This window comes from Fundulus heteroclitus, chromosome 1, assembly GCF_011125445.2.
Source record: "Fundulus heteroclitus isolate FHET01 chromosome 1, MU-UCD_Fhet_4.1, whole genome shotgun sequence".
Classification (NCBI taxonomy): domain Eukaryota; kingdom Metazoa; phylum Chordata; class Actinopteri; order Cyprinodontiformes; family Fundulidae; genus Fundulus; species Fundulus heteroclitus.
In genome coordinates this window covers 13,799,105-13,826,647 of record NC_046361.1, presented here as the reverse complement: position 1 = coordinate 13,826,647, position 27,543 = coordinate 13,799,105, and the positions used below count along the sequence as shown (strand labels likewise).

Genomic DNA, 27,543 nt, shown 5'->3' with positions numbered 1-27,543 from the left:
GAAAAACCTCCTTTAATTAATTTAAATATAAGAAATTGCTTTACTTTATCATAATTATTTTCTTATCCATACAATTATACAATATAGATTTACCCAAACTAATATTTGGTTAAGTGTACCCTAGCAAGTTACATCCTGACTACAAGCCTTTTGAAACCACTCAACAATCTTTTAGGATATCTGAATATTCTTTTTGACTGATCTGGCAAAGCTAATTTAGATTGTTAATACGGTGGAGGAAGGGCTTTCCATGATCTTAGGACATTTGTCATATTAAAACAGCCAACTGTCCACATGGTAAATGCTCAGCAGTTAATATGAAATATAACAAAAGTATCTGGAGGCAGTCTTCTGTCCTCTTTTTCCATCCACTCTGAGCAGTGCACCAGAACCACTGGGAAACAGACCCACAGCATTATGCTACCACCACCATGCTTAACAGTTGGTGCATTGTTCTGAATTTCAAAAGGGTCACTTGACTCCTCCCAACATACTTCTGTTCTTAGTGGCCAATCAGCTTTGTCTCTGTAACAGGGTTAGTTTCTTACAGCATCTGAGTGCTCTAAAAAGTTAAGTAGCCTTCATTTCCCTCATAGGTTCGTTTTCTTTCACTTCAGGTTGCTTTGGACAAACACCAGCCCACGTGTTTAAAGGAAAAACATACAGTTTTTTTCATGCAGCAAAAATTTTTACTTTAAGGAAATGCATTAATAAAATGTGCCGTCTTCTCCTGCAAGTCCTCTCAAAACGCTCTTGTCTGTTTGTCACCTCGTCTCCCCAGGGGCACAATATGCCGGCAACAGAAAGACCACTCCCTCCAGTGACACCCCTGCACTCTGGTCTGAAAGCCGTACCAGCCTCCATCAGCTCCCTTCACCAGAGCCCGTTCAGGCCCCCGCCAGTACTGGCAAGCCTGTTGGCTCCTCTTGCGGGCTCCTTGGGGCCAGCAGTACTATTCAGGGCTCAGATGGCTCTGGTTCTGGTGTCAGCCCAGTCCTTGCGTGGCATGCCGCCATTAATGCTGCGCGACAAGCACAAGATGATGTTGAAATTCCCGAGAAGGACTCAGGTCCCGCAGTTTGCACTTCTGGACCAGCTCCTGTTGGCTCGCTTGCACAGAGGAAGCGGCAGCAGTATGCCAAAAGCAAAAAGCAAGGAGGATCCACCAACAGTCGGCCACCCAGAGCCCTGTTCTGCCTCACCCTCAACAACCCGATCCGCAGGGCCTGCATCAGCCTGGTGGAATGGAAGTATCTTTTTGTTAGTGGTCAGTGACAATCATTTAAAGACTGGCTTTTAGAAATGTAGAATTTGATTGAGATTCAATTGTAAAATACATGTAGACTGTGAGTGCTTGACTTTGAACAGTGTAACGTCTCAGGATAAAATACTGAAGTGAAGACTTAAGGAACCAGACTGACAATAACATTTCTGTTTTAATGCAACTAAACCTTTAAAAGGGGCCACATCATGTTCTCCCTTATCATATTGAAATAATTCAGTTGTTGTCTCTATAAAGTTGAACTGCAATGCTTTGGTCTAAATTTGCTGAAATCTAATGGCTAGTCTAAGGCAAGAGTTGAAAATTGATGTTCATAGACTCTTTCAATACAATAAGACTTAAGCTTGAGCTATTTTGTGAACAAGAGGAAAATATTTAGTATCTTAATGTACAAATGTTATAGAGACGTATGGCAAAAGACTTGGAGTTGTAACAGCAGTCCAAACTGGTTCTACAAAGTATTGTCTCAAGTGGGCTGAATACAAACACACACAAAACCTTTGTATTTGTAAAACCAGTTTAAAATGATGTATCATTTTCCTTCCACTTCTCAACTATGAAGTTTTTTATTTTAGTCTATTACACAAAACAAAATACGCTGAGGAATAAAAAGGGATACATTGGCTTTAGGTTCTAATGATTCTAAGGTTCTAATGATTTTAAGGATTCATAGGATGTCATAGTAAATTTCCAATGTCTTCAGATAAACTAATGCAACACTGTGTGAGTACTGCGTTCCTTAACAATTTATTTTGAGACCATTTGATGTCTTTATACTCCTGTCTATTTTTGCCAACTGTGTGGCCTTAGCCATCTACATCCCCTTTCCTGGAGATGACTCCAATTCTACTAACCAAGAACTGGTGAGTAGAAGTCTAGATGTTCATTAAATCACAAAGCTAATTTCATTTGTGCATTGAACCCAGTTACTACCGAAAACTGGTCCACATAATCACATTTCTGTGAATTACTCAGAAGTTACATTGTAGATTAAAAAATACATATCTTCGTTGCCTGGAATATCGTATACGATTTCAGACAATAGATTGATTTCCACTGAGCATGCTTTTTAATGAACCTATACCATGAGACTATAGTAGCAAGTCTGAGCTTGCAGATTTTCAGGGTGTTAGTTGTTAGGTCTTATTGTAATAAAGGACATAGCCTACACTGAAGTAAAGCTTAAATGTTATCTCTGTATTTACAAAGAATTGTTTAAATGGAGGCTGCCATAGCAATGAAAGAACAGTTTCATTCATTGCTTTGTACAGTGTTAGCATCATCATGTTAGTGTTAGCTATGATGTTAATGTTAGCGGATTAGGCATAATAGCATATATGCTGCTGTTAGCAAAGAAGTTATTCAATGTTAGCTTAAATACTAATGTTGACTTGTGGCCTAATGCAAAGAAATTAGTCAATAATACAATATTATTAGTGTCAGTAATGTTTGGTATTTATTGCAGTTATGCTTATGTTAGCGATTTAATTAATGTTGGTGTTTTAACTAATGATTGCATCGGTACTGTTAGCATAATAGATAGGCCTACTGTCATTTACTATTATATAACAGTCAAGGTTGGTAGCTTCTTCGGTAGCTTTTACTAAACAATGCAAACATATCCAGCTGCAGCCGCGGACACTGCCAAACACCCCCTGTCCTAAGCCCTCCTGTCCTACAACGTGTACCCAATGACTTTAGGATTAGGGGTAGGGAACAGGAAAAGGCACATTTACTGGGGGGCGTGATTTGTAGAGGCTGCGGTTGCAGCTAGACCCTTCTCAAATAATGCGCAGTGAGTAGCTTGTTAGAAAATGCTAGCATATTAGCTAATATGTGTATAATACCTGACAATAGTTTAATATATAATGTTTGAAGTCGATAGCAATGTGCATAGTATCTTTGTTTATTTTATAAGCAATTTTCCAGTTAAAAAGTCATACTTTTTTATGATTTAATTATCATAGAAGAATGTCTAAGTTTTGAAATTGGGTGTAAAGGTCACAGATAATGTATTTTGTGCGTATCCTAGGAATAATCTCTGCATTTATGCTGGCTGGTACCCATCAAAAAGCAGACAATATCAAATTCACTTCAGGAAGGTTTCTTGTTAAGAAGCAAAACTATCTAAATATATATGTGAACTCCGTTAATTCTTCTGTAACTTCAAGCTAAAATATTTTTGGTATTAACTATTATAGATGTTTAGATGTTTTGTCTAAAAAAAAAAAAAAAAAAAAAAATAATAATATTTTTTTTTTTACACATTTTACACATTAGGCTGCTTGTTGTTTTTGCCACCTTGTTTCATCTGCTGGATTCCAAACACTGGTTGTTGGCTTTTTTATTGAAAGCAATTGAATGGATACTCAAACTTCATCAGAGAGTTTCCTGGAAATATTTATATAAATGTGTGGGGTTTCATCATTCAACTGACACACACTTACTGGTGTCAGACTGCATGCATGTACATGCACACAAATACTAAGTGGATTATGAATCATGTGCCATGATAGAGAGAAAGTTAGAGATGGAAAAAAGTGCTTATTTCTATGTTATATATGTATATATACATACATATATATATGTATGTATATATATGTATGTATATATATATATATATATATATATATATATATATATATATATATATATATATATATATATATATATATATATATATATATATATATATATATATATATATATGTGTTATTTTGTAATAGTAGCAAAAAGCACCGGTGGTACTAATAACATTATCAGGCTCTGTTGGATTAGTGTCTCTGTAATACTGTCACTGACACGGGTGTCTGACCCAGGTCCTTGAAACTGGGTCATTAAAATTGGATCAAGCCCTGTTATTGTTTACCCATGTGCTCTTTTGGCTTTGACTTTCAAAGTCTATTGAGGCTGTTTGGACAAACTTCACATCTTAAACATGATTAGATGTAGTGTAACTTAGTGGGATAACCTTTCCTTGTTCTTAAAAAAAACACGTTTATCTCAGCAAGCCTCAGGGAAGAACTACATTAGCGTCTGCTTTGATGGAGGTAAATGACAGTTGTTGACAGCTAGTGATTATCACAGTTGATTGAAGTGAGCAGAATATTCTGGTTAGACTGATGCTGCAACTTCCTTTTGATTTCTGAGAGCCCGTGAATAGAGCTGGGGTGTATCACATCCTCACAGTTTATGTAATGCCTGTGAATATCTTCTTAGGATTGTGTGGAAGTAAACAGATTGTGCTTTATTTAAATACCACCATGGAAATCTCTTGCATCTGTTAGTTTACTAATATGTCCTCATCGTCTATAACCATTTACAGGAAATGGTGTCAAACAGCCAAAAATGCCTTTTATTTAGGCAAGGGAAAAGTGTAGAACATTAGTTTTATGTCAGTGAGTGGCAGTGCACAGCAACAGCTGGGGGAGGGGCATTGCTGCATTAATCAGTGTCCCAAAAAACCAGATGAATCTTTGCTCAGTCTGACACTTTCCCCAGTGCTTCAATAAAAAGACTTGAAAACATAAAAACAGCACGATGGAAAGTTTCTTTTGCAGTTTTCATATATCTTAATACCAGTATTTGATCAATGCGTTGGATTCAAAATATCCTTTCACAGTGAAAAACAAAGCAAATAATTTGTTTTCTGCTTCCAATAAGTATGAATGAACCAGAGCATCCTAAATAACTGATTCAAAACTTTGGTCTCAGGTAACTTTAATAGCCATTTTTTTTTTACATTGAACTTGGTTGTACAGTATGTTGTCAGTCTGGCCAGACTTAGACTCTCCGGTCTAAAACTTACAAAACCAATCACAGCACTGGAGGTGGGAGTTTACGATGCATCACTCTTTACCTGAAATGCAGCAGTGCTTTTCTGTAACCATAACAGTCAAGATGGTAGCCGCAATAGAGTAATGTTTTAAGGATGCCCTTCATTATATCCAGAATGAGCTGGATATATCTTTAAAAAATCAACAACTGGCTGTTCTAAGAGATAAAACAGAGCGTGTCGCTTGGAGTTTGCGTCACATCTGCTGATCTCTGATTGGTTCTAACTTGTTTCCGCTGACCCTTTTAGTCCCGCCTTTGAAATCAGGCTCTACTGCCGGTGTAGGTACCAGATTGACTCGGGTCCTGCGTCTTCTGATGACGTCACTATACATTGTTGGTTTAACGTTTGCTCAATTGCGCAAAATATTGTAATTGGTCTGGACAACTTACTAAAGTAATTATAGCGGGGTGTAGGTTTTATTCGAGAGCGGGATTGCGGCTTGTAAACGGACAATTTTACGAAGAAAATCGCCATGGTCCCTGCGCCTCCCGATGACGTCACCAGATTCTCCGTGGGCCCTGCGCCTCCCGATGACGTCACCTTATGGCAACACCACTCAAACAAACTACATTGAGCCCGCGGTCTGCATTTGTAACGAATAAATTTTATTAAGTTAATTTAGCGGTTTCTTTTTTCTCAAAAGCTTGAACAAATATTCAAGCCATTTTACAAATAAAAAAAAAAAAAAAAATTGACAATTGGCTCTATGTTTGGAAGAATATTGTTAACAAAAATGGAAGGGCTAGCCAGACTAATTTATCCAGCATATATCTTAAATGTACCAAATACCACAATAAAAAAATAATTAAATTCATCACAATTTTATCTGGAATAATAAAATAACATGTGATCAGAAAGAACAACATCAGTACAAAAAGGAGGAATGAACGTTATTGATTTTACAGTGATGAATGCCGTGATAAAATTAAATGTGGCTGCTGACTTTTATTAAAAATGAAATGAGTTTATGGTTTAGTTTCCCTTCACAACTTAAAAAAAAAATTGGAGGAATTAAATTTCTCTAAGGTTGTAACTTCTTTGATCCTGCAAAATTACTGATTAAATTGTCAGACTACCACACAAGTATTCCAAAATGATGTTAAAAGTTTTCATGGCTCGACTAATTTACAGGAAAATAACCGTAAATTAACAAAATAAAATTGATTTGTAACAAATGGAGACCGCGGGCATATTGTAGTTTGTTTGAGATGAGTTGCCATATATAGACGTCATCGGGTAGCACCCGAGCCAACCTGGCAGCCCGAGTCAATCTGGTACCTACACCGGCTTTCCAGACTGATACGCCGTGTTTATGGCTTAGGTCTGCCTGGCTGGCCAGGCTACTCTATTAGCCCCTTAGCTTCGTTAGCACAAAGGTGTGACTAGCATGAGGCTAACAGAGAAGCATGAGGGTTCTGTCCTGATTATCTGCTACTGAAACACCTGATGTTTTTTCACGAGTCTGTTAGCTTGTAAGCTGTAGCCGTAAAAAAGTTAATGAAGCATTGCATTCAATCTTGTTGTGAGAACCAAGATCATTCGGTTTCAACCATAGTCTTTTTTTCTTTTTTTTTGTCAGAAACAGCATCAGTTATCAATTACAAACGTGTTCTGGGATGTAGTCATTTTAGTAGAATTTAGTGAACTTGAATATCTTTGACATACTTACCACCAATGAGATTTCCATGTGCTCAAACCAAGATATAGAACTACTTTGGTTGTAAAAACAGGACAAAGTAATCTGTAACAGTAGACTACTCTACTTACCAAGTCAGATTTATTGTGATATGATTGATCTCAGCCTTTTACTTCTCCACCTCCCTTGAAGATTATTTGCAACATTTGTGGATGACTGATCATTTAGAACGTTTAGGCAGCAACTGCTCAAAAGGTAACGGACTAAAATGGACATCTTATATTTTAGTTAATCAACAAACAGAAAAATTGTTATGGTGACAATAAAACAACAACCACATCTAACCTAATTTACAGTATGCTTCAATATGGATAATTTTAGTCATGTGACATAACCGTAATATATGAAAAGCCTCAGGTTTGGAAAAAAATTGGTTAGCAATTTACCTAACAGAACAATACTTCACCGCAGTGTTAAAAATCAATATGAATATTCTATATTTGCTTAATTATACAAACATTCATATTAGCCTCAAATGGCTTTTTTATACAGAGTGAACATTTGCTATTTTTTCACACTGCGTCTGGCAAGCAACCTTCTTAGGCTCACAGGGAATTGTGTGTGTGTAAACCAGTGAGACGGACACAGTTTCATGGTCTGTCAACAGATGGGGATTATTTACGCTGTCCAAGTCTGCACTCATCACTCACTGCAAAATGTACAGTATGTGTGACTGAGGAAAAAATAATAATCTTTTAAAAATATGTGCTTTGTCTAATGAAACAGAGGCACATGCTACATGGATTTATTCAGCTTGAAGGTCAAAACTTGACTTAGTTTCTGCTCATCAAAGCATACAGTATTAATTAATATATAATATTACCAATGACATGAGACTGCACACTCTGGCAAGATGACTTTAGTTTTGCTGTTTTTTTTTATTCTGTTAATAAGATATTGTGGCCTAACAGTTTTTGGTTCTGATTTAATTTCACATCCCTTTTTGAATCCACTAATTGTTTTCCAAACGGGAATTTTTTTTTAAACCCAGGAGTCCAATCTGTTAGATATTGGATCTCTACTCTCCAAATGTAACACTTTTGAAACCAGATGCTTCAGGATGTAATTTAAACTAACTCAACACCAAAAGATTGGTTTATTAGTTTTATACCAATTTATTTTACTCACTCTCTGAACTCTCGCTCACACTAAGCTATTCCTGTCTTAGGTCACTTGGGATTACATAATTTTTTTTTTTTATTTGCCAATTCCCGTAAAAACCCGGGAACCCGAGAGAGATAATTTTTTTTTTATTGTTGGAAGTTTACATACACATACACTACATTTATATTTCCATACGCTGAGATTGCAGTTTGGTAAAGCTTAAATGAGGATTCAGCTTCTCAGGTTAATTCACCACATTCGAGTTGAATGGAAGCACACATTTGAATGTATTTTAAGGCAAGGCCTCAAACATGCTGCTTCCTTGTGTGACATTATGGAAAAATCTGTGGTCTTTTTTCACAACTGTGCTGGTTAGATGTTTATTTTTTAGTGGTTAGTAACCTGTACGGTCTTGATGGAAACACCAGTGAAAGAGCTGTAATAGGCCTAGAATTATTTACTCCATTCAGGTTTTAGAAAACATGGGTTTCCTCCTTCATCGCTGCATAGTATTTCCAAAAGAGGTGCTTCATCTCCTTTAGAGAGGATGTAGGTGTGATTTCATCTGCTCATCCTTTGTGGAGAGAGACTTAGTGTACATCAGAGAGGCACGGCTGCTGCAGCTAAAATAAGACATCATGGGATTTTGACTTGGCTTCTGAAATTGCTCACAGTATTTCTGCATATTACCTGTAGTCTATTCTTCCAAATCACTGCACTACCAAGGTGGCACGTGTCTTCCACTGTTAGCTGATCCATGTTCCAGACATGCAAAAGATAATATTGGAAGCACATTGATACCTTCTAGTGATTGGAGTTACGTCCAATTATGCCTGATTTTGCAGGCACAATTGGTATAGGTAGGATAGGTATTCATTTCTATGAATACCTATCCTTATAATTAGATGTGCTATATTCAAATTACCAATATCTACCTGATTTAGACTTTTCATGATAGAGAAAATACATGTTTTTTTTGCATATAAATGTAAATTAATCAAAGTTGTAAAGGGTTAAAGCTACGTGTTTAGTGATTCGTTGTTCGATCATTATGCTGCCATGTGATTTATCTCCAAACATGGAAGTTATGTGTGGGAATGATGTGTCAGATGAATTTAGCACACTCTAGTTTCAAGTTGGTAAAAATGAGTGGGATTTGCTAAATGTTATGGTTGGAGACCAAATTAACTATTACTGGTTTTCAAAAACCTATTTCTTTCCATCTTATGCATTTAAACAAGAACAAACATAAGCACAAATAGAGACTGTACAATACTGGGTAATTTTTTAATGGGATAAAAATAAAAATACATAGTGCAATTTAACGACTTCTCACAAGTTTCACTATGTTTAATACATGCAAATAAATGCACCATCAGAGTCCTCCAATTAGTTCCCCACCCTTAAAGGTGCTATAACATTGTTGTATAAACTATTTCATGTAGTTGATATTGCTGCATATGTAAATTCTCCAAAGAGTTTCATTAAAAAATTACGTCAGCTTCTTGTTTTGTCAAGCCAAATGTCCCCCCTCAGTAAAAGGGTTGGGTACATTAATGATATGCAGCTCTAGCTAGTTGACTTTACTCTGATTGGTTAGAACCATATTTGGAAAAACAGTCAAATGCTCCGCGGTGACTACGGCGTAGAGCCAGCTCCCCCACAGCGACAGGAAAATCATGCAGCTGGCAGCGGCTTGGCTTGTCAGTTGGTCACAAAGATTTAGGCTGTTTGCTTGATGGTGTGCTCTGATTGGAGAATATGAATTACGTAGAAAGACAACCCGTTTTCTGATCTGACCATTTTTGAGCAAAGCAATAAAGCTGACCGCCCCTGAGCGCGTCCTTTGGTATTCACTTTTGACATTCACACGGCCTCATTAGTGCACAACTGGTCATGTTATACCCCCAAAACATCAGAAAAATTAAATTTGTTGTCATGGCCCCTTGAAGTTACTGTAGTGTGTTATCTGCTCATTTTTTACTTATTGCTCATGCAACCCAGATCCTAAGTAACGTTCAAGATAATTAAAATGTAGAGTTGTGCCAGAGCATTGTTCGTCTGGTAATCTGTTAAAATGTTGAAGGCTGTTCAGTGAAATTATTTAGCGTTTGTGCGCAGGAAAAAAAAAGCCCACACAAAGAGAATATATAGCAATTTACAGTGAATATCTGTGATATTGTACTTGGAGTGTGTCTATATTTGATGTAAGCGATCAGGTTTGAGTGGTAGGGAGGGAGAGAGTGTGCAGGAGGGCAGAGGAACTGTGCGTGTGTGAGCAGTTTGATGGATTAAGATGGGCCGTGGATTAGTAGTCCCTAAATGAGTGGAGGTTGCTGAGGCAGAGAGGAAGAGAGGGATAGAAGGAAGGACGGATGGATGTGAAAATAGATGGTCTCACATATGTTATTTTTTTACCCACTGTTTCATGTGTTTGACTTGATTTCTTTCTCCATAACACTAAAAGGGTGACATTTTTGTATTTACTTTTGTTAATAAAAGATAAAAAGTGTCAGGAAATGTTGTGATGAACCCAGACACAGCCACACACTTGGATACGTTTTAAGAGTTTTATTTAAGCAAGGATGAGTTGTGGATAGAGAGAGAACCAGAGTCTTGACTGAGCAGGAGCAGAAGGATGTAGATGGCAGGAGTTGGAGGACTGGAGAGAGGGAGCCGGAGGGCTGCAGGTGCTGAGCTGTAAGTCCAGGGAGATGCTGAGAGCCAAGGAGCATACAGGGCAGGCGTAAGAGCGCTGAGGTCCAGGAGGAGCCGGAAGCTTGGCAGAAGAGCGGGTTCTTAGAACGCCGGGGTATGAGGTTAGCTGGCAGCACAGTAGAGAGAGTTGTTGGAGCGCTGGAGTAGCAGCAGAACCAGCAGCACAGCAGAAAGATTACTTGGAGCGTTGGGGTAGCAGGCAGGCGTCGACGAAGGGAACTCTGGCAGGTAGACGTATGAAGCTCTGGCTAGCAGGCATGGGAGCTCTGACTGGCAGACGTAGGAAGCATGAGGCAGGACGAAGTTTGGATGAAGACAATCCGGCAGGGGAGAGCAGACTAAAGGGAGCTTAAGTAGGGAGGATGGCAGGTGAACTGAGTCTGGGATAATTAGGAACGGCAGGTGGAACTAATGAGGAGGTGGAGTGAGAACTGAGCTGCATGAGAGGTGGAAAGTGCTGAAAAGTTCATGGGGAGACAGGCAGGCCAAAACAGCACCATGACAAAAAGAAAGCAAAATGTTTACTTGCAGCATAGCTGTCAGTAAACATAATGTAATTGTGGCTTATTGGGACAGAGGTTGTTTGGTTTGATTGTAAAGCGGCTGCTGACTGATTTTCAAGAATTTATTTCACTGAAAGCTTAAAAGAAAAGGAACAAAAACAACTTGTCTGAAACAAAAAAAGATTATTAAAACTAATATACCAATTTTTGGTCCATAGTTGATTTATAGCACATCCAGAAGCTAATGCATAACAACTGATTGACAATCTGTTCAAATAAATTAAAGAAATCAAAAACTTTTTATTTCACTTATTAAGTCTTCTACTGTTGATTACATGAAGATATTTTATGTAAATATAATTACTTGCCAAAAATGCAACAGTATGAAAGCATCTCTGCTTTATAACAAAGAAAAGTATTAAAATCCTTAGTCTTGTATAGTTTTTACCTGTTTATAGAGGTTTTGTGACTCTAGTTGCTATTTTTTTTGGGCTTTTCGCGGCTCTAGTGGCTCGCTTTTTATGAATGTAGGCTGACAGGAAGGGGGGTGGAAGACGGGGAGAGACATGCGGCAAAGGACCGCGGGTCGGAGTCGAACCCGGGTCGAGCGCGTTCGAGGACTAAGGCCTCCGTATATGGGCCGCGCTACCCGCTGTGCCACGAGCGCGCCCCACTAGTTGCATTTATTGATGAGTAGCTTAACACGAAAAGGGCAAGGAGAAAAGGGTAAATCATGCAGTACAAGGTAAGGGAATCAAACTCAGTCAAGAACCACGGCCCTTATACAAGGTGCCCATCTCTATTACAGAGTCATGCAGTTCCCACTTTTTTGGAGACTTTTGTCCAAAAGTATATTAAACATAAATTCTTTAAAAAATGTTAAGGTCAAACATTTTTGGTTGCGGTTGCGGTAGGCATACAAGTCGGGAGTGTCCCAGGCACAACGGCTTGATGATAATTAGGCAGGTGAAGCTGATTATGGTGACTGACCCCCCTCATTCACGCATCCGTGCTTTCTCCGTTCAGAAATAAAAGCCATTTTAGTCAACGGGGCATTTCCCACCAGCTCTGTGGCGCTACGGCATGACAGAGAACCCTCCTCCGTTGTCCGCCAAAAATACAGATCGAGTTTATTTGTGATGGATGACGGAGCAAAATGTGTCAATTTCCAAAAACCAGAAGAGCCAGACAGGAAGTCAGGCGTGGCTGTCTGAATGCATGAACCGATCCGGGGTTTGGATTGCTGCACGGCACGTTTTGCAATGGACGGATGGAGCGCACAAGAAATGTCAGTGTGAAGTTGGCTTCAGTGATGGCTGAGAGGAGCGTGGATTGAGGAAGGAACAATCGGCTTCAAAAACATCAACAAAAGCCCAAATCAGCACAATCGGTGGAGGTGCTGCTCTTTTTTTCCTTTGTCATTTTAAACTTTTGGTACCCACCACATTCAGGTACATAAATCAGAGAGTTGCCGCAGGAGCTTGTCTACTGAACAAGTGTCAATGCCACCTTCCTCCCCCACACTTTGGTTTATTATAAACCTGCTTTGGAAAGCGATGTTTAACGGCGTTTTGTATTGTTTAGGTTACAGAAATCTGGTCATGAAACTTTCTTTCATATTTGACCAGAATCAGGTGGTCCAAACAGATTTGTGTTGTGGCTTTTGCGGTTGTCCTGAATATAAAATGTGCCACTGTAAAACAGGCATCAGGACCACAATCAGTGAGAATAGAATGTGATATAAAACGTCCAAGACGATAATACAGAATCAAATTTAACCAAATGTCATTTTTTTGACAAGATTTTTCTTTACAGTTCAATAAAAAATATATTATTGCTCAACTCGGAAGAAATGCGTTTTAGTCATGTGATCTTTATACATTATTTTAGTTTCTGACCATTGTCTTAAAGCGCCAGAGACTAAATAAAAGGTTAATCTTACTCTGACTATGGACTTTAACTGTTGTTACCACCACTATGGATTGTGTTTAAGTATATGAACAGAGCATATGCTGGATTTAACCAGCTGAAAGACTTGTTGACTCTGAGCTTTATCAGGATGTGTGTAAATCATACAGCGATTTATCCAAGTGTGCCATCCGTGTGTGGAGTCTGTGCTCATTGTTAGAGTTCATCTAAACTGCATGTGGGTGAGCCTTTCTGCGAACAGCATGAGTCATGGTTCAAAGCGTAAATAACGTTTTGGGTAATGTAAGGCAGGATAATAAAGTTAAAACCATGGTAACAAGCATCCTTTAAAACAAAACAAAAAAATCATTCCCACAGGGCAGGAGGATTGTTAAGCGAAATGTTGAAATCATCTTAACTGGATTTACTTCAAGTGTATTTAATATGTAAATAGTCCTTAAAAATTAGACATCCATTATCATCTTTCATGTGATGAAAGATGCAGATGTGCCATTGGTTTCTCTGATCAAGAACAGGATCTTTTTCAGAAAGAAAGGACGGAAATCTTCTCCTGTATTTATCATATTTTATAATATAAACAGAAGCCAGATGAGATTCAAACGGACACATAACTGATTCATACAGCGTCTTGCAAAAGGATTCCTCCCCCCCTCCCTTGAATTGTTTTCACATCGTCTCACGTTGCAACAACAAACTCCAGTCTATTTTATTGGGATTTTATGTGGCAGACCAACACAATGTATTGCATATAATTTTGTGTAAGGAGGATACATGGTGTAAACATGTGATGTGCTTGCAAAACAACCCAACCCCTGTCAGAGAGGGTTTGTTAGCGGCTGTGTTCTGCTCTGAAAAAGATGATCAGTTTGATTTATGTCAGGACTTTGACCGAGTCATTCCAACACATTAATAGGCTTTGGTTTAAACCCTTACATGGTAGCTCTGGCTGTAGAAAAGCATCTCCACGGTATGATGCTGCCACCACCATGTTTCCCTGTGGGGTTGTTCAGGATGGTTTGCAGGTTTGCAGTTTATGCGTATAGGTCAAAACGTGTACTTCTGATCTCCTCTGACCAAAACCTATTTTTCCACACGTTTGCTGTATCGCCTACAGGGCTTGTGACAAACTTTCAATGGGAATTATTCTGGCTTTCTTTCAACAACAGCTTTCTTCCTTATAAATGCCAGACTTTTAGAGCACATAACTCATAGTTGTCATGTCACCTGAGCTGTGGATGTTTGCAGCTCCCCCAGAGTTACCATGGGTTTCTTTGCTGCTTCTGTAATAGTTGCTCTCCTTGCTCATGATCTCAGAGTAGTTAGGCAGACATGTCCTAGTTGGGTTTTGCGGCTGTGCCACGCTCTTTATATTTGGAGGATGGATTGAATAGTAATCTGAAAATGTTCAAAGTTTGACTTATTGTTTCGTAACCTAACTATGCTTTAAAGGTTCATATCTTCATCACTGACCTGACTTCTGTGTTCTCAGTCTTTGTTATTCTGTTTGTTTTCTAATGTTCTCAGACAAACCACTGGTACCTCCATAGAACCGCTCTGTTTATTCTAAGATTGAATTGTAAAACGCTGGACTGCTTTTACTCACTAGGGGATTTCTGAACTGTACCAATTGATTTCACTGGATTTTATTTAGGGTCATCACACTACATGAGACTGAATACAAATTCTCACCACATTTTTTTGATTGTTTTATAAAACAGGGCCAGTGGCTCATTTCTTCCTCTTCACAAATATGCTTTATATTGTGTTAGTTTATCATGTAAAATCCTAATAAAATTCTTACAAAAATTGTGGCTCTAAGAAAATGTAAAGAGAGTTCAGGGGGTATGAATCACCTCTGTCATAGCTGTTAATTAATATCATATCTATCGTATCACTCATATCGTTTTTAGATGTGGATCTAAAATTGCATTTAAAATTTGTTTTATTTTATTCTCATTGATATGTTTCCTTTATTTACTTTAGTGATTCACTAATATGAAATACTTATCCCATTATGTGGGATAGGGTAGTTATCATAAAATAGCAATTCCCACACCGGTGTATATATGTGTATACAATATGTGAGTGCTCCATTTAGACAAAGTACTGTATGTTCTTGATGTTTATTCTTAAAAAAGAAACCCAGAGGCTAAAAAAAAACATCTGCTCCTACACATTTGGATCATGTGTAGGGTTAATGTCTTTTACAGCTTTTTGTGTCTTCAGTTCACCTGTTTTAATTGACTAGGAACATAAAGTTTACAGGCACTGATGTACATTTGTCCAAAATTCAGATATTGGACGTTTTATTGTAAATCTAAGAGCAGAAAGTCAGGGTGCGTCATTCTTTTTTTTTCCCCATGAGGGATTAAAGGTTTAGAGAGGAGGGGAAATGAGAGTAACATAAAGCTGCACAGTTCTTTGATCATGTGGTGTGTGTGTGTGTGTGTGTGAGTGTGAGTGTGAGAGAGAGAGAGAGAGAGAGAGAGAGCGCGAGAGAGAGAGAGAGAGAGAGAGAGAGAGAGAGAGAGAAATATATTGACAGAGGCTGGATGTGTTGTGAAGAACGATGGAGAGGTTTTGCTGTGAGGAGTAATTATGGATCATCACAGGCTGCATACTGACTTCAAATTGTGGCATTAATTTCTATCTTACCCAAAATTCGAGACTGTATAAAACTTCACTCCACTCTGAACCCCATGCTTAAAAATCCCAGCAAAGCTTAGTTCAGCTGACTAGCTTATGGACATTTTCTTTCTGCTATGTTTTTATGACAGTAGAATACAGTTTTAGCATGATTTAATGCCCAATGTTGATGAATTCAGAGAAAAAAAATAAACGTTTTTTGTTTTCAAATTAGTGCCAAAAACAATACAGAGGATATGATGCTAAATTAAATTATTTAAAAAGTGTTATAAACTTGTGAATAAATAAGAGAACAAGGGGTGGGCGTTAGCAGTTTGTGCTCAAATAAAATTATTCTTTCTATCTTGCTTTTGAATAACCAGCATTAGTGACAAAAACAGCTTTTTGTCAAATAAAATCTTGTTATAAAAAATACAAATAATGAATAAATAAGAATCCATTCAGTAAGACACCTGGCATATTTGTAGCATCTATTTTTTTTATTTTTTTTTTTACAGCAAACAGTATGTTTCCTATATATCCCTTCGACTTTCTTTTTGAGGTCCTTGAAATCTTCTCTTGTGTCTAAGGAAAGACCTTTGAGCAAGATTCTGGTGTAAATCTTTCACTATCCAAAAATAAGTTTGTGTATTTAAATTGCCTGTGGATCTGTTCTGCCTCTCTCCGTGCTGTTGTCACTAAAACACATAGTTTACACAGTGAAGCTAAGACAGTGTATTAGTTTAAACTTTAAATTCCTTGGAACACAATCAAAAATTCTTGATGCTGTATTTTTACTGAGGTCTGCTGTACTGAGATGTTGACTACATTAGAATCAGACGACTTCATTGTCATGGCAAATGAAAAGGTATGCAACGAGATTTGTGCAGCCAATAAAAACGCAAGCCAAATAGTAAACACAACCACCCGAAAACTATAAATAATAAACAATCAAGGTTTGTAAAGCAAATAAAGATACATCAATTAGGTATTTATCTTAATATTTAGGGTGCAAAGTAGAGGTGGGCGATACCGGGAATTTTTAATCGATCCGATACCAAGTAAATACAAGGGGCAGTATCGCCGATATCGATCCGATACCGATACTTTTAACATTTGATTTTTATTTTTCTATTACAATTAAATAATAATAATAATGTTATGTTCAGTGTTTTTTTTCCTAATCCACCTCTTATATCTTTCAATCCTCATGTAATTTTGTCTGTATTGTGTGCACCTGCTTGTTGCTTTAATCCTATAATTTTCCCCGTCGTGGGATAAATAAAGGATTAGCTAATGTTATCTTGTCTTAAATAACACTTTTTAATAGGATATATGTACTGGGTTCTTTCAAGGTCTTAATTACATTTTCTGTGTGGGCTCCAGTAACATATGATAGATAATATCTACTTTGAAAATTAACATGAACTGCTGCTCTGATCTACCTGGATGTCCTCCGGAGGACTGAAACGCCTCAGTTAGTGACGTCAGTCTGTGGGTCTGGTCTGTCGGGGCAATCAAAGAAGTTTCCTCTGTCGCTCACGTTTTCTTCCACATGGTTTTTCATGTGCTTAGATACATTTGTTGCGTTTCCACTGAATTTAACCGGCTTTTTACAAAACATATTTCTCTTATGTTTTTCCGCTCTGGCGGTCTCTCTCTCTCTCTCCGTGTCTGAACAGGAGCCGCGCGCGGCGGTTGTTTGTGTATGTTGAGTTGAGAGAGCACAGTGGGCGGGACAGGCTGAGCCTGCGTGCTGATTGGCTGGCGCCGCTGAGCCATGTACGAGAGGGGAGGGGGAGCGGGAGAGTGCCGGTGTTGGCACAGAAGGGGAGACTGGTCTGGTGAATCTGCTGCAGTCAGCGCGCGCGGTAGAGAATAAAAAGGATCGATCCTGTTAAAAGAATATTGTTCAATATCAATACCCGCGTTGGTATCGATAGTATCGATCCTAGGATCGATCCGCCCACCTCTAGTGCAAAGGTGAAAGATATGGAATTAGTAATAATATGGATATTGAACATGTTATCGTTTACAGAGTTGGTGACCTCAGTGCATAATGCACCTCAGCAGCTGCTCTAAACCACTCTCTGGTTTCCACTGTGTTACAATACAAATAGCAGTTGACCGCAATATTTATTAGCAAGTCACAGCTTCCCTTATTGCACAGGATGCATCCTATCATGTTACCATACTGGACTTCACAGAGAACCTGAGAATATCCCATCAGACCCAGATGCTGAATTTTATACACCTGTGCCCATGGAAGCATTTGAAACACCCGAATTCAATCATTTGAATGGGTACCTTTAGCAATATACCTTTGGCAATATAATGTATCATGATTATGTGCTTGTGTCTAAATGAAGCGTCTGTGTAGGCGGATGTAATAAAGGATGTGTTTATGTAGATGTGAGAGTGTGAACATTTTTCATATTTAGGCCAAATCTTTCCTAAGGTGCAAGGTATAAAATACAATAAAATGGTTATTTTCTTTAAAAAGAGAACCTCCTTTAAGGAAGAAGAGAATTGTTTTTTTTCATATATAATAGTATTTGTAATAAGTTTAGTAAGATTTCTTTCCACCATTGTGGGCCTAGAAACCAATGCTTGTATGTTGGGTTCATTAAATCTGAAAACTCCTCATGGTTAGATTTAGGTATATTGGTGGATGTCTATAAGCAGTGCCATGCTATATAGACGTGCTGACTTCTCACTCTTTTTGCAGCTCTCTAAAAGTAAACTTTGAAGATCCCTTATCCCGAGGATCCATCCTGGGTCCCCTCCTATTCAAAATCTGCATGTTCCCTCTAGCTCAGATAAAAACACAAACAGTATAAGTTACCCAGGGTTTCTGCCACCGTATTATAAGCCTGAGGGGCCGCCATGCTTTGGTTTTAATATCAATAACTTTGTTGATATTTTCCACCCGAACAAAAGTTGCTGTGTCCAAAATGTCCTGGTCAGTGTGTCAAACATTGTTCACCTGAGCCTTCTTGTTTCAGTTAAGGGTTTTTGGTCCATTTGTTTCTCTGTCTGGGATCGTTCCTCCTCTTTTCTCGGTGCATTAATAGATCTTATGAGCTCTACAGCACACTGAACTTAGACAGAAGACAGTTTATGTTCTGTAATTTGAATTTTCTATACTTTAAAGACGGTGAGTTTAAAAGTGGATGAATCCAACATGTGCCAAAGGGTATTGAATTATAACGTAAACATTTTTCTCACTGGTTTCAATATTTTTCCGTAAATATCAAGCTAAATGAATACATTTGTGGTTTAATTTTATTGGTTAAGGGCATTGTACATCAATGAATACCCAATGTTAGGACACAAGGAGATCATCTGGTTTCTTAAGGCTTCATTTAACCTGATGGTTTACTCTGGTAAAGATCACTCACCGTCCATGTGTCGCGTCTATGACCGTATGTTATGTTTGTGGGGGAAAGAGTGTGTGAGAGTGTGTGTGTGTTTGGATTGTCAGGCTGAAAGAAAGAGTTGTTTACTGAGCTACCACACCGCAGGTAGGAAAAAAAAAGGTTCATGCATGAATCCTGTGTAAATATATTAGGTAGTCTCTGTGAAGCTGCTGCGTCCTGTCCAGGTTTGGAACACCTCTGTCTTTGAGAGCATTAGTGCTGAACAACAAATTCACTTTGTAAACACAAGTCAGACTGATACATTATGCTAAAAATAGAGTGTTTATGCCACCCCTTAAGTAACTGTAGTAAGCCCTGACTGCATCAGGGCTCATTTGTTAAAACTGGAAAATAACAATGAGTTTGCAGTCTGGACAACGTCGCAGTGCAAGCGATCACTCTCAGGTTTAGTCCCATGATCTGTTAAATGTAGCTGAAGCATTTGTTTTTGCTTCAGCTACATTGTTGCAATGTTTTAGGAACTTTTAATAGGTAATCAGTGACTTTCTGTTCCCATGGGCTACACATACAATGCGCTGCTGCTCAAAATGGGAAAGGTAAGAGTTCATGCCATTTATGTAAGACAGATGAATATTGATCTTTGTTGGGTGAATGACAAACAAGTTCATGCACAGTGACGAGGGAGTTAAGGGAAATAAGATATTTGCCCCCCTCCACCCCTGCAAAAAAACAGAAACAAAAAACTTTGTCACAGAGCTGCAGCAATTTGTAGGACATTTTTCGCTGCAATAACAGATGAATTTATCTGAAGTTTTTTGACACATATTTTACCTCAAATTTTCCGTACAATTGGAGGCGAGCAGCTTGTATTGCTCTAAAATTCTGGACAACAACATTAAACGTAAAACACTTCAGTAGAAGGTTCCTTCTCAGCTCTCATGCATCAACGTCTGGTTATCCAGGAAGGTTGTATTTTAATGTTTTTGTCTAAGGAATATAATGTTGCAAACCATAATGTTTTCCTGATAGTATTGAAACACTATTGATTGCCTAACCTTAACCAATATTTTTGTTCCAATATTTAACCCCTAATCTAGTAATTTTTAAGGTATAACATAAAGCACTCATATTTTATTAGCTTTCAGGTGGGTGTGAACATATTGCTATGAGATTGAGTTGATGTTTGCTTACTGCTCTGATACAACCCCACTACAAACATTTTCCTAATTATAGTCTGGATTGCACTGGTCAAGGCTTGTAAAAAGCTTGTGATCATGACTGGCCCAGAAGTAACAAGAATCCAGAGAAGAACAATATAAACTGTTGAAGTCAAGCCATCCAATCTGATGTGGAGTTTTCTGAATGTAATGCTACATTGCTCCTTCACATCTAAATATGTCAGATGTAGATTATTGACTGTTGATCAACTGACTTCTGCAGATATGATGATGCTAGGCTTTGTTGGCCCATTTTCTTGCGGTCCAATCATTTTAATCCCATGAAAACATTCACCACACATCCAAATGGGTCGATCTACTGCAATGTTAATTTTAGGCATTGATTTGAATGGCTCCATTCTCTTCTTGGGTAATTGTCTGCAAACTGGAAATCCTTTGCCCAGCATTGATTTTCTTCTTTAATGGGTAGTTTAAGGTTCTGTGAAGGAGGTATTATCAACAATAGCTCCTTTAACTGTTGAAGAAATATATTTTATTGCAGTAGTTTGTAGGAAGTTGAAGAAGGCTAATAGCTAACAGCTACTTTTGCTTTTGCTGACACCAAATTCTGTGTGGAACCCAACACACAGGACGCCACAGCGACTGCAGCGTTGCAAATCACACTCGTGGGTCGCTTTGTCTCCAAGAAACTTGATTGGTTATGAAATTGGAGAGATTTTGACAGTTTCAAATCATTCGTCACAAGCCAGGCATCAAGGATGAAGAGTCTGAAGATTTTGCTGGAATTAAATAAAATATAAGTAAATCTGCTTTACGGAAGCAGAAATAAACTTCTCTTTGGCTGCAACAAGTTTCCATACAGCTGCCTTTTATGTGCATCTTGATAATGTGAAGTGTCATAATTTAGGAAAGTTGGACACAGCTAAAATGATGTTTTCCTCCATGTTGAAAGTGGCTGCAAACTGCAGTGTGTAGCATACTCTCCTCTCATTGGTCAGTCAGTGAAACCCTTGCTAATTGGTTGTTGTGCCATGCGACAGCGACAAAAGTTTAACATTTTCCAACTTTCTTGTGTTGTATCAAAATTACACATGCACGAATGCTCTGCCCCTTAGTACCGGTGAAAGGAGATAATGCATCAAGATTACAAGACATTTTGAACAATTTTATTCTCCCCAACTTTATGAGAACAGTTTGAGGGTATCATCTCCCTGTTCCAACATAGCTTTGCACCTGTGGACAAACCAAGATCCATAAAGATATGAATGAGCGAGTTTGATGAGAACTTTTGGATGTAATGACTGTGCCAGGCCAGGCCCTCTTGTCCAACATTAGCATCTGTCTCACAGATCTGCTTCTGAAGGGATGACCACAATTCTTAGAAACAGTCTCATAACCCTTGTTGAAAGCTTTCAACAGAGGAGTTGAACCTGTTAAAGCTGCAAAGGGCAGACCGACATCATATTAAATCCTATGGATTAAGAATGGGATGCCTCTCAAGAGCATATTTGTATGAAGGCCTGCGACCTATTGCTTTTGGCAATATAATGACAGTTTTTCTTTTTGAGAGGACAGAGCTCTGTGTTTTATACTTAATGTAAAGACAGTAAACTAGAGGGAACACATTTGTAATTAATGTCTTTAGAGAGGTAGGTTTACAACCATGTGTGTGAGTGTATGTGAATTTCTCTGTGCGTGAGATGGTGTCTAGCGACTGTAAAGCAGCCACTGGACATTTATGAGAATACAGCTTCTGCATCCTCTCTGTGACTCATCTTCTTCTTTCTCTGAGCTGTCACTCCTCTTCATCATTATTGCGTATTAAATATAGGCTCTGTGCAAAAACCAAAACAGTTCCTTTTGACCTAAGAGAATAGGAAATAACGCAAAGGTTAGTGAGTAGGATAGTTATGCAATCTGCAACTGCAGCCTGAGGAGCAAAAAGGCCGTATTTTGAATCGATTAATGAAATTGCAACACTAAACGTGTTTGCGTTTCCCTGGAGAGCCTTTTTAACAAATAGCATGGAGGAACGACTCTGAAACGCACAGAACTTCGGAGTGCCTGTTTTAACGTTACACAAGTGTTTGTGTTTTCCAAATGGAGCCCAGGGGCTTTGCAGGTTTTAAGGCCACGGGGTGACAGATGCCCAGATGTCAGGAGGCCTGTAGGACTTACTGCTTAGCACCCAACTGCCAAGAGACTGCAGCCTCTGGAGGAAATATGGGACACAAACATAAACACGCAGTCTCTCTGGCGCTCTCTGTGCCACACAAACACATGGCCTTACAAGCGCATACTGTAGTTTGAACACCTAATATTTCAAAGCTTAATTTTCTTTTCTCAAAATCAGCCACCAAGCGGAGCGTGCTTTGCAAACGCAGTTTCGGGCCTTGCGCAGCAGACAAAGTGACCGAAACACAGCGTTCCGTTGGAATTGACCCAAATTGCTTCGTGCAGACTACAAGCTCTTGATATTGAATTTCAGTGAAAGATTAGAGGCAAAATAAAACAAGCGGTAGTAAAAAATATAATTTGGGACTGAATAAAAAAACGATTACAATCCCAACCTGCCTGGCATTTCAGATCTACCTTTTATTAAACACACATTTTCATTGATTCTGCCTTCATGGTCATGGTATATCAGAAATTCTCTTGTGTTGTTTAAGGATTACTGACATTTATTAAATTTATCACAATGGGTTCAGCGACTACATCATTGCTGACATGTATTTGTTTTTTTCAGTCTTTTTTGTCTTTTTGGAAGAACTCTTTTCATGTCGCTTCTCTAACAAAAACAGGGCATTATGCAAACAAAGCTGTCAAAAATGAAAAATAAAAGTAGCCCGTAGATTGGAGGGCCAGGAAATGTGATGAGGAGATTATCTGTTACAGCTAAGCAGGTTTATGGCCCGTGGGATAAATGAGAAGTTAAATCTCTGGCGTAAACCAGCTTCCTTCTTTATATCAGGATGCTGTACAAGCAAAGAACTAAAATCTGTTGTTTCACTCTTGTAACTCTGTGACAGTTTCTGTTGTCTGTGGCGGCAGCTGTAAACGATATTTCACTCCAAGTTCTTTTTTTTTTATTTTTTTTTTACTCTCACAATCAAATTTAGCAAATTACTTTTTTCCTCCTTTGTGCCAAAGCAGTTGGTTTAAAAGCTGGGTTTCATTTTACGAGACACATCTGTAGGTCATGTATAATCTTTACTTGCACGTGTTGGATTAAAAAAAAAAAGCTGCATCTTTATATTCAATAAGTTGCTCCTTCACCTAGTTTTACATACAGCACGGCCGGCTGCTGTGACAACTGTGGCCATGGAGACCAGTTGAGTGTCTAGGGAGCAGGCGCTCATCAGGGGAGATAAAGGTGCGGAGAGGCTTACTGACAGCAACAGGGTATTAAGAAATGAACATAACGGACTGGAAGGTGGTCAAACCGGGCCAGAGAGCAGGTCGAGGAGGGTAGATGAGTGCAAAGAGGGCATGAACTGATCCGGGTGGTTGTAAAAGGGAGTTAAAAAAATTGCGTAGGCAAGTTTGAGGATGAAGTTAGGGCTGTAGGTATCAGGCTGCAGACGTAAAAAACAGAAATAGGGAATTACAACAGGAGGATATAAAATTATGTTTACCTGTTTTTCTGCTGTTACTGAGGCTTTATCCTTTTTTTATTGTTACCTTTATGCACATCTGTTAATTCAAATCAAAGTTAGAAAAAGTAGCATTTAAAATGTACTACAATAAAACAAAGTCATTTGTTGTGTGGGTTTCTTTGTTCATAAAAAGTTGAAGCATTATTATGCCTTCAGTATACATTGCCTTATAAAAGTATCCACAGCCCTATTTACTGGTTTTACTTTCTGACACTTAATCGCAACAAACCTCAACTTCATAAAAAAAGATTTTTATGAAGTCTTATGCTTTGACTGTCTTTGACTGCTGCTGTGCACCAAATTTCCTTTTGTTGGAAAATAAATAACTAAACTGGAAGAATATGTATATGTCATAGTTTGAGTTCCTGCCTTAGTTTTAATTTCTGTTTTTAGGTTATTGTTTTCTATTTTAGCTTGTGTCCTGTTTCAGTCTTGGTTTGAGTTCCATCTTAGGTTGGGTCTTGTAATTTATTTTGTGTTTCAGATTGGTTCTTGAACTGTTTTAGTTTAACCTGTTTTCACATGGTAGTTATTCAGTCAGTTCAGTTCCACCTCCAGCCACTTCCCTATTCAGCTCCACTTAGTCTGGTAATTAGTTTGATTCCTTTCACCTGCTCACTCCCCTACTTATGCCTGCCTCTGTTCCTTGCACTCTGCCCGATCATTGTGTGTGTTTTTCCCTGCCTGGGGTAAGTCAGATCCTGCCAGTTTTTATGTTTTGCCTGTCTGCCTGTACCCAACCTGATTCTGTTAGTTTTTACCTGGATTATTTGACCTGTTCTGCTCTTTTTGTTATTAGACCAGCCTGACTTCTGTCCAGTTTGTTTTAGGTTGTTGGCTGTGGACTGTTTTAGTTTTTTGGACACTGCCTCTTTGCTTTTTGGCTTAGTGCCCTCTTTTGGTTTTTTTGCTTTGTTAATAAATCACCTTTTAATTACAACCTTTTGCTTGTCTGGCTGAATTCAGGGTCCTCTGTTTCTGATTCATGACAGTATAAGGATAAAATACTTACATTTTGACTGTATTTTCAATTTGTACCGGGTCTGGACTATACTGATGTTAGTCAAATTGTTAATTGTGTGATTCTGCCTCAACACATGGCCTGGTAAAAATCTCTGTCAAACATCTGAGACTGTTTATTTGTGAAGTCTAATGCAAATTCTGCTGCACTCATCCTAATTCCAACTCCGGATTAGGCTTTGGTGGTCAATCTTGTTGTTGGCTGTTTATGTAGCTATGCTCACTCTTTAAACATCTGGATTATGAACATCCACAACGAAAAATAGATCCTACCTGTAACTGCATAAGGCTTAAAGGAAAAGAAAAACACAGGATATAGGTTGAGTTCCAATAAGCTCCAATCACCAATCTGCCCAAACTTAAACGTCTTAAAACAATAAAATAAAGATGTGGACAAAGTTTGATTCTAAAAAAACAACAATGTGTAGCTCTTAAGGTAAAGAAGTGACTCAACAAATGTTTGTTTGTGTGAGATATTACATGAAGCTACAGGTTGCTGGTTGTTGAAAGCAGTTATTGACAAAATAACAGATGATTTATAGACACGTGTACATCACAGATGTGACATACATACATACATACATACATACATAAGGACAAAAGGACGGGTCAGTTATTTCAGGGCAGCATATACACTTGAACAGGCTTGGACTCCATGCTATTGCACAGTAGCATTTGTACTATTCATTTACACGATAAATGTTTTTTCTTACAGCGGCACAGTCTGAAAACGGGTTCTACAGGGTTATGGTTCAAAAACATCCCGGTGTCTCTTGTCGTGTAAATAGGAAAAGACTTTTATTCCAGGGAATATGTCCTGCACAGTACACTGCAAAAAGAGAACTAAAAATAAGTAAAATTTTCTTGAAATTAATGTATTTGCCCTTGATTTGAGCAGGTAAATAAGATGATTTGCCAATGGAATTAGTATTTTTACCCCTAAAATAAGATAATTAGATATACTGCACTTGAAATAAGATGATGGAGATGAATTATTCCATTGGCAACTAGTCCTATTTACCTGGTCAAATCAAGGAAAAATACTTTCATTTCAAGAAAAAATTTCTTATTTTTAGGTCTATTTTCGCAGTGTATGACAGAGGTCGCCAAAAATTAATACACCGGCACAGCTGCCTTCAATAAAAAAAAACAACATAAAAGAAAGGAAAAATGATGGATTGCAGAGTACTGTTTTGGCTGCTGACTCTTCTGAATATCACCATGACTGGACATGGATATAGTAATTCAAAGTTACCCTAAGCTGTTAACGTCAGCAGACTAGTCTAAGGTCGTTTTCGCACCCAATAGTCAGGTAGACTCGCTCCGATTGGGGACCAATTGCAGATTTTCAGCTGGTGAGGTTTGCTGCAGTTTGCCAAATGAACCAAACCTTTTGACCAGCCTGTTCAGCCCGCAGCCTGTGGTCAAGCTGCACCAAGAAACACTCAAGAAAAGAGGTTGGTCAACAAAACAGCACAACTTCCTTTTCTGTGAAAACATAAACAAAATGGATAGGCAACAGAGTTTAGCCGTGTTATTGCCATGTTGTCTTAGGCAAGTGTGCCAGACAAGGACAGTGGGCTCAGCATGGGCGGAGGATGAGGCACAGGACCAAGGAGATTGTTATTTTTCACACAAGGCGGATGAGACGGCTCCATATGAGGCGTCAGCATGTTAGCAGGGGAACATACAGGTTTATTAAACGGATGTCACGCTAACTCAGATGTCGAGCAAGGTATTAACAACATATGAGTTACTTCATTAGTATTATTACTCAATTACTGTTGTATTTATCGAGATTGCCCTGCGCTGTAGTCCACTTCCTGCCCTCACCTGCCGTCACCATTATATCCTCCACGGGAACCTTAACCAGCTCACTCTTCTGAATTTATCCTAAATTGAGAGCTCTGTGCATGCTGAGTTTCAAAGAACAAAGCACCACTAGTGGGCCAGTGTGGGAATTACACCATTTTCAAGTTTCCACTGCTGCCATGTAAATGGAGATTGTAATAAGAACGTTGTCATGTAAACATGTCAACAGGAATGTAACAAAAGTCTCGTTTTTAGGGCCTAAATAAACAAATATACAAGAATAAGATCTGTATGTTTTCTAACACTCACAACTTTAAGATCGTTTCAATTGTTTTTACAGATATTGCTAGCTTCTTTAATGAACTTATGCTATTTTAAGTTCAGAGCAAACTATAAATGTGTAAGGGTCTTATTGTGAAAGTCTGCAGGAAGTTGTTTCTGAACTACAACACCCTTTGTCCACCTTTTTAGTATGTTAAGGATCAAATTCTTACTTATCACACTGCCTGCTGTGAACACAAACATTATGTGCACAAATGAACTTTTGGATCTGTTGATAGAGAGCAGTCTGCATTATATCAAAAAAGGACATATTGTAATTCTTTTGGGTGCTTTTACTCATTTTGGCCAAAGGTAGCTTACCTTTTTCACTGTGCTTTATTTTTATTTATTTATTTATTTATTTTTTTACAAATTTCCAGTTATGTGATTTGATCAGAAATAGACTTGACAGTTATGCTGTATAGCCTAATATTAAAGATATTATACTAATGGCACTCATTTTGATATTGAAGGTAAAAAC

General features: G+C 38.3%; 1 protein-coding gene across 21 annotated transcripts in view; it reads left to right on the top strand.

Moving 5' to 3' along the window:
* Positions 1–27,543, top strand: part of cacna1db (calcium channel, voltage-dependent, L type, alpha 1D subunit, b) — a 111,921-nt gene that overhangs the window by 8,268 nt on the left and 76,110 nt on the right. For all 21 annotated transcript variants that reach the window (XM_036135549.1, XM_036135618.1, XM_036135601.1 and 18 more), the window contains exons 2-3: positions 782–1,250; positions 2,040–2,145. In XM_036135549.1, the coding sequence (XP_035991442.1) occupies positions 782–1,250; positions 2,040–2,145 (575 nt within the window). The remainder of the gene's footprint in view (positions 1–781; positions 1,251–2,039; positions 2,146–27,543) is intronic.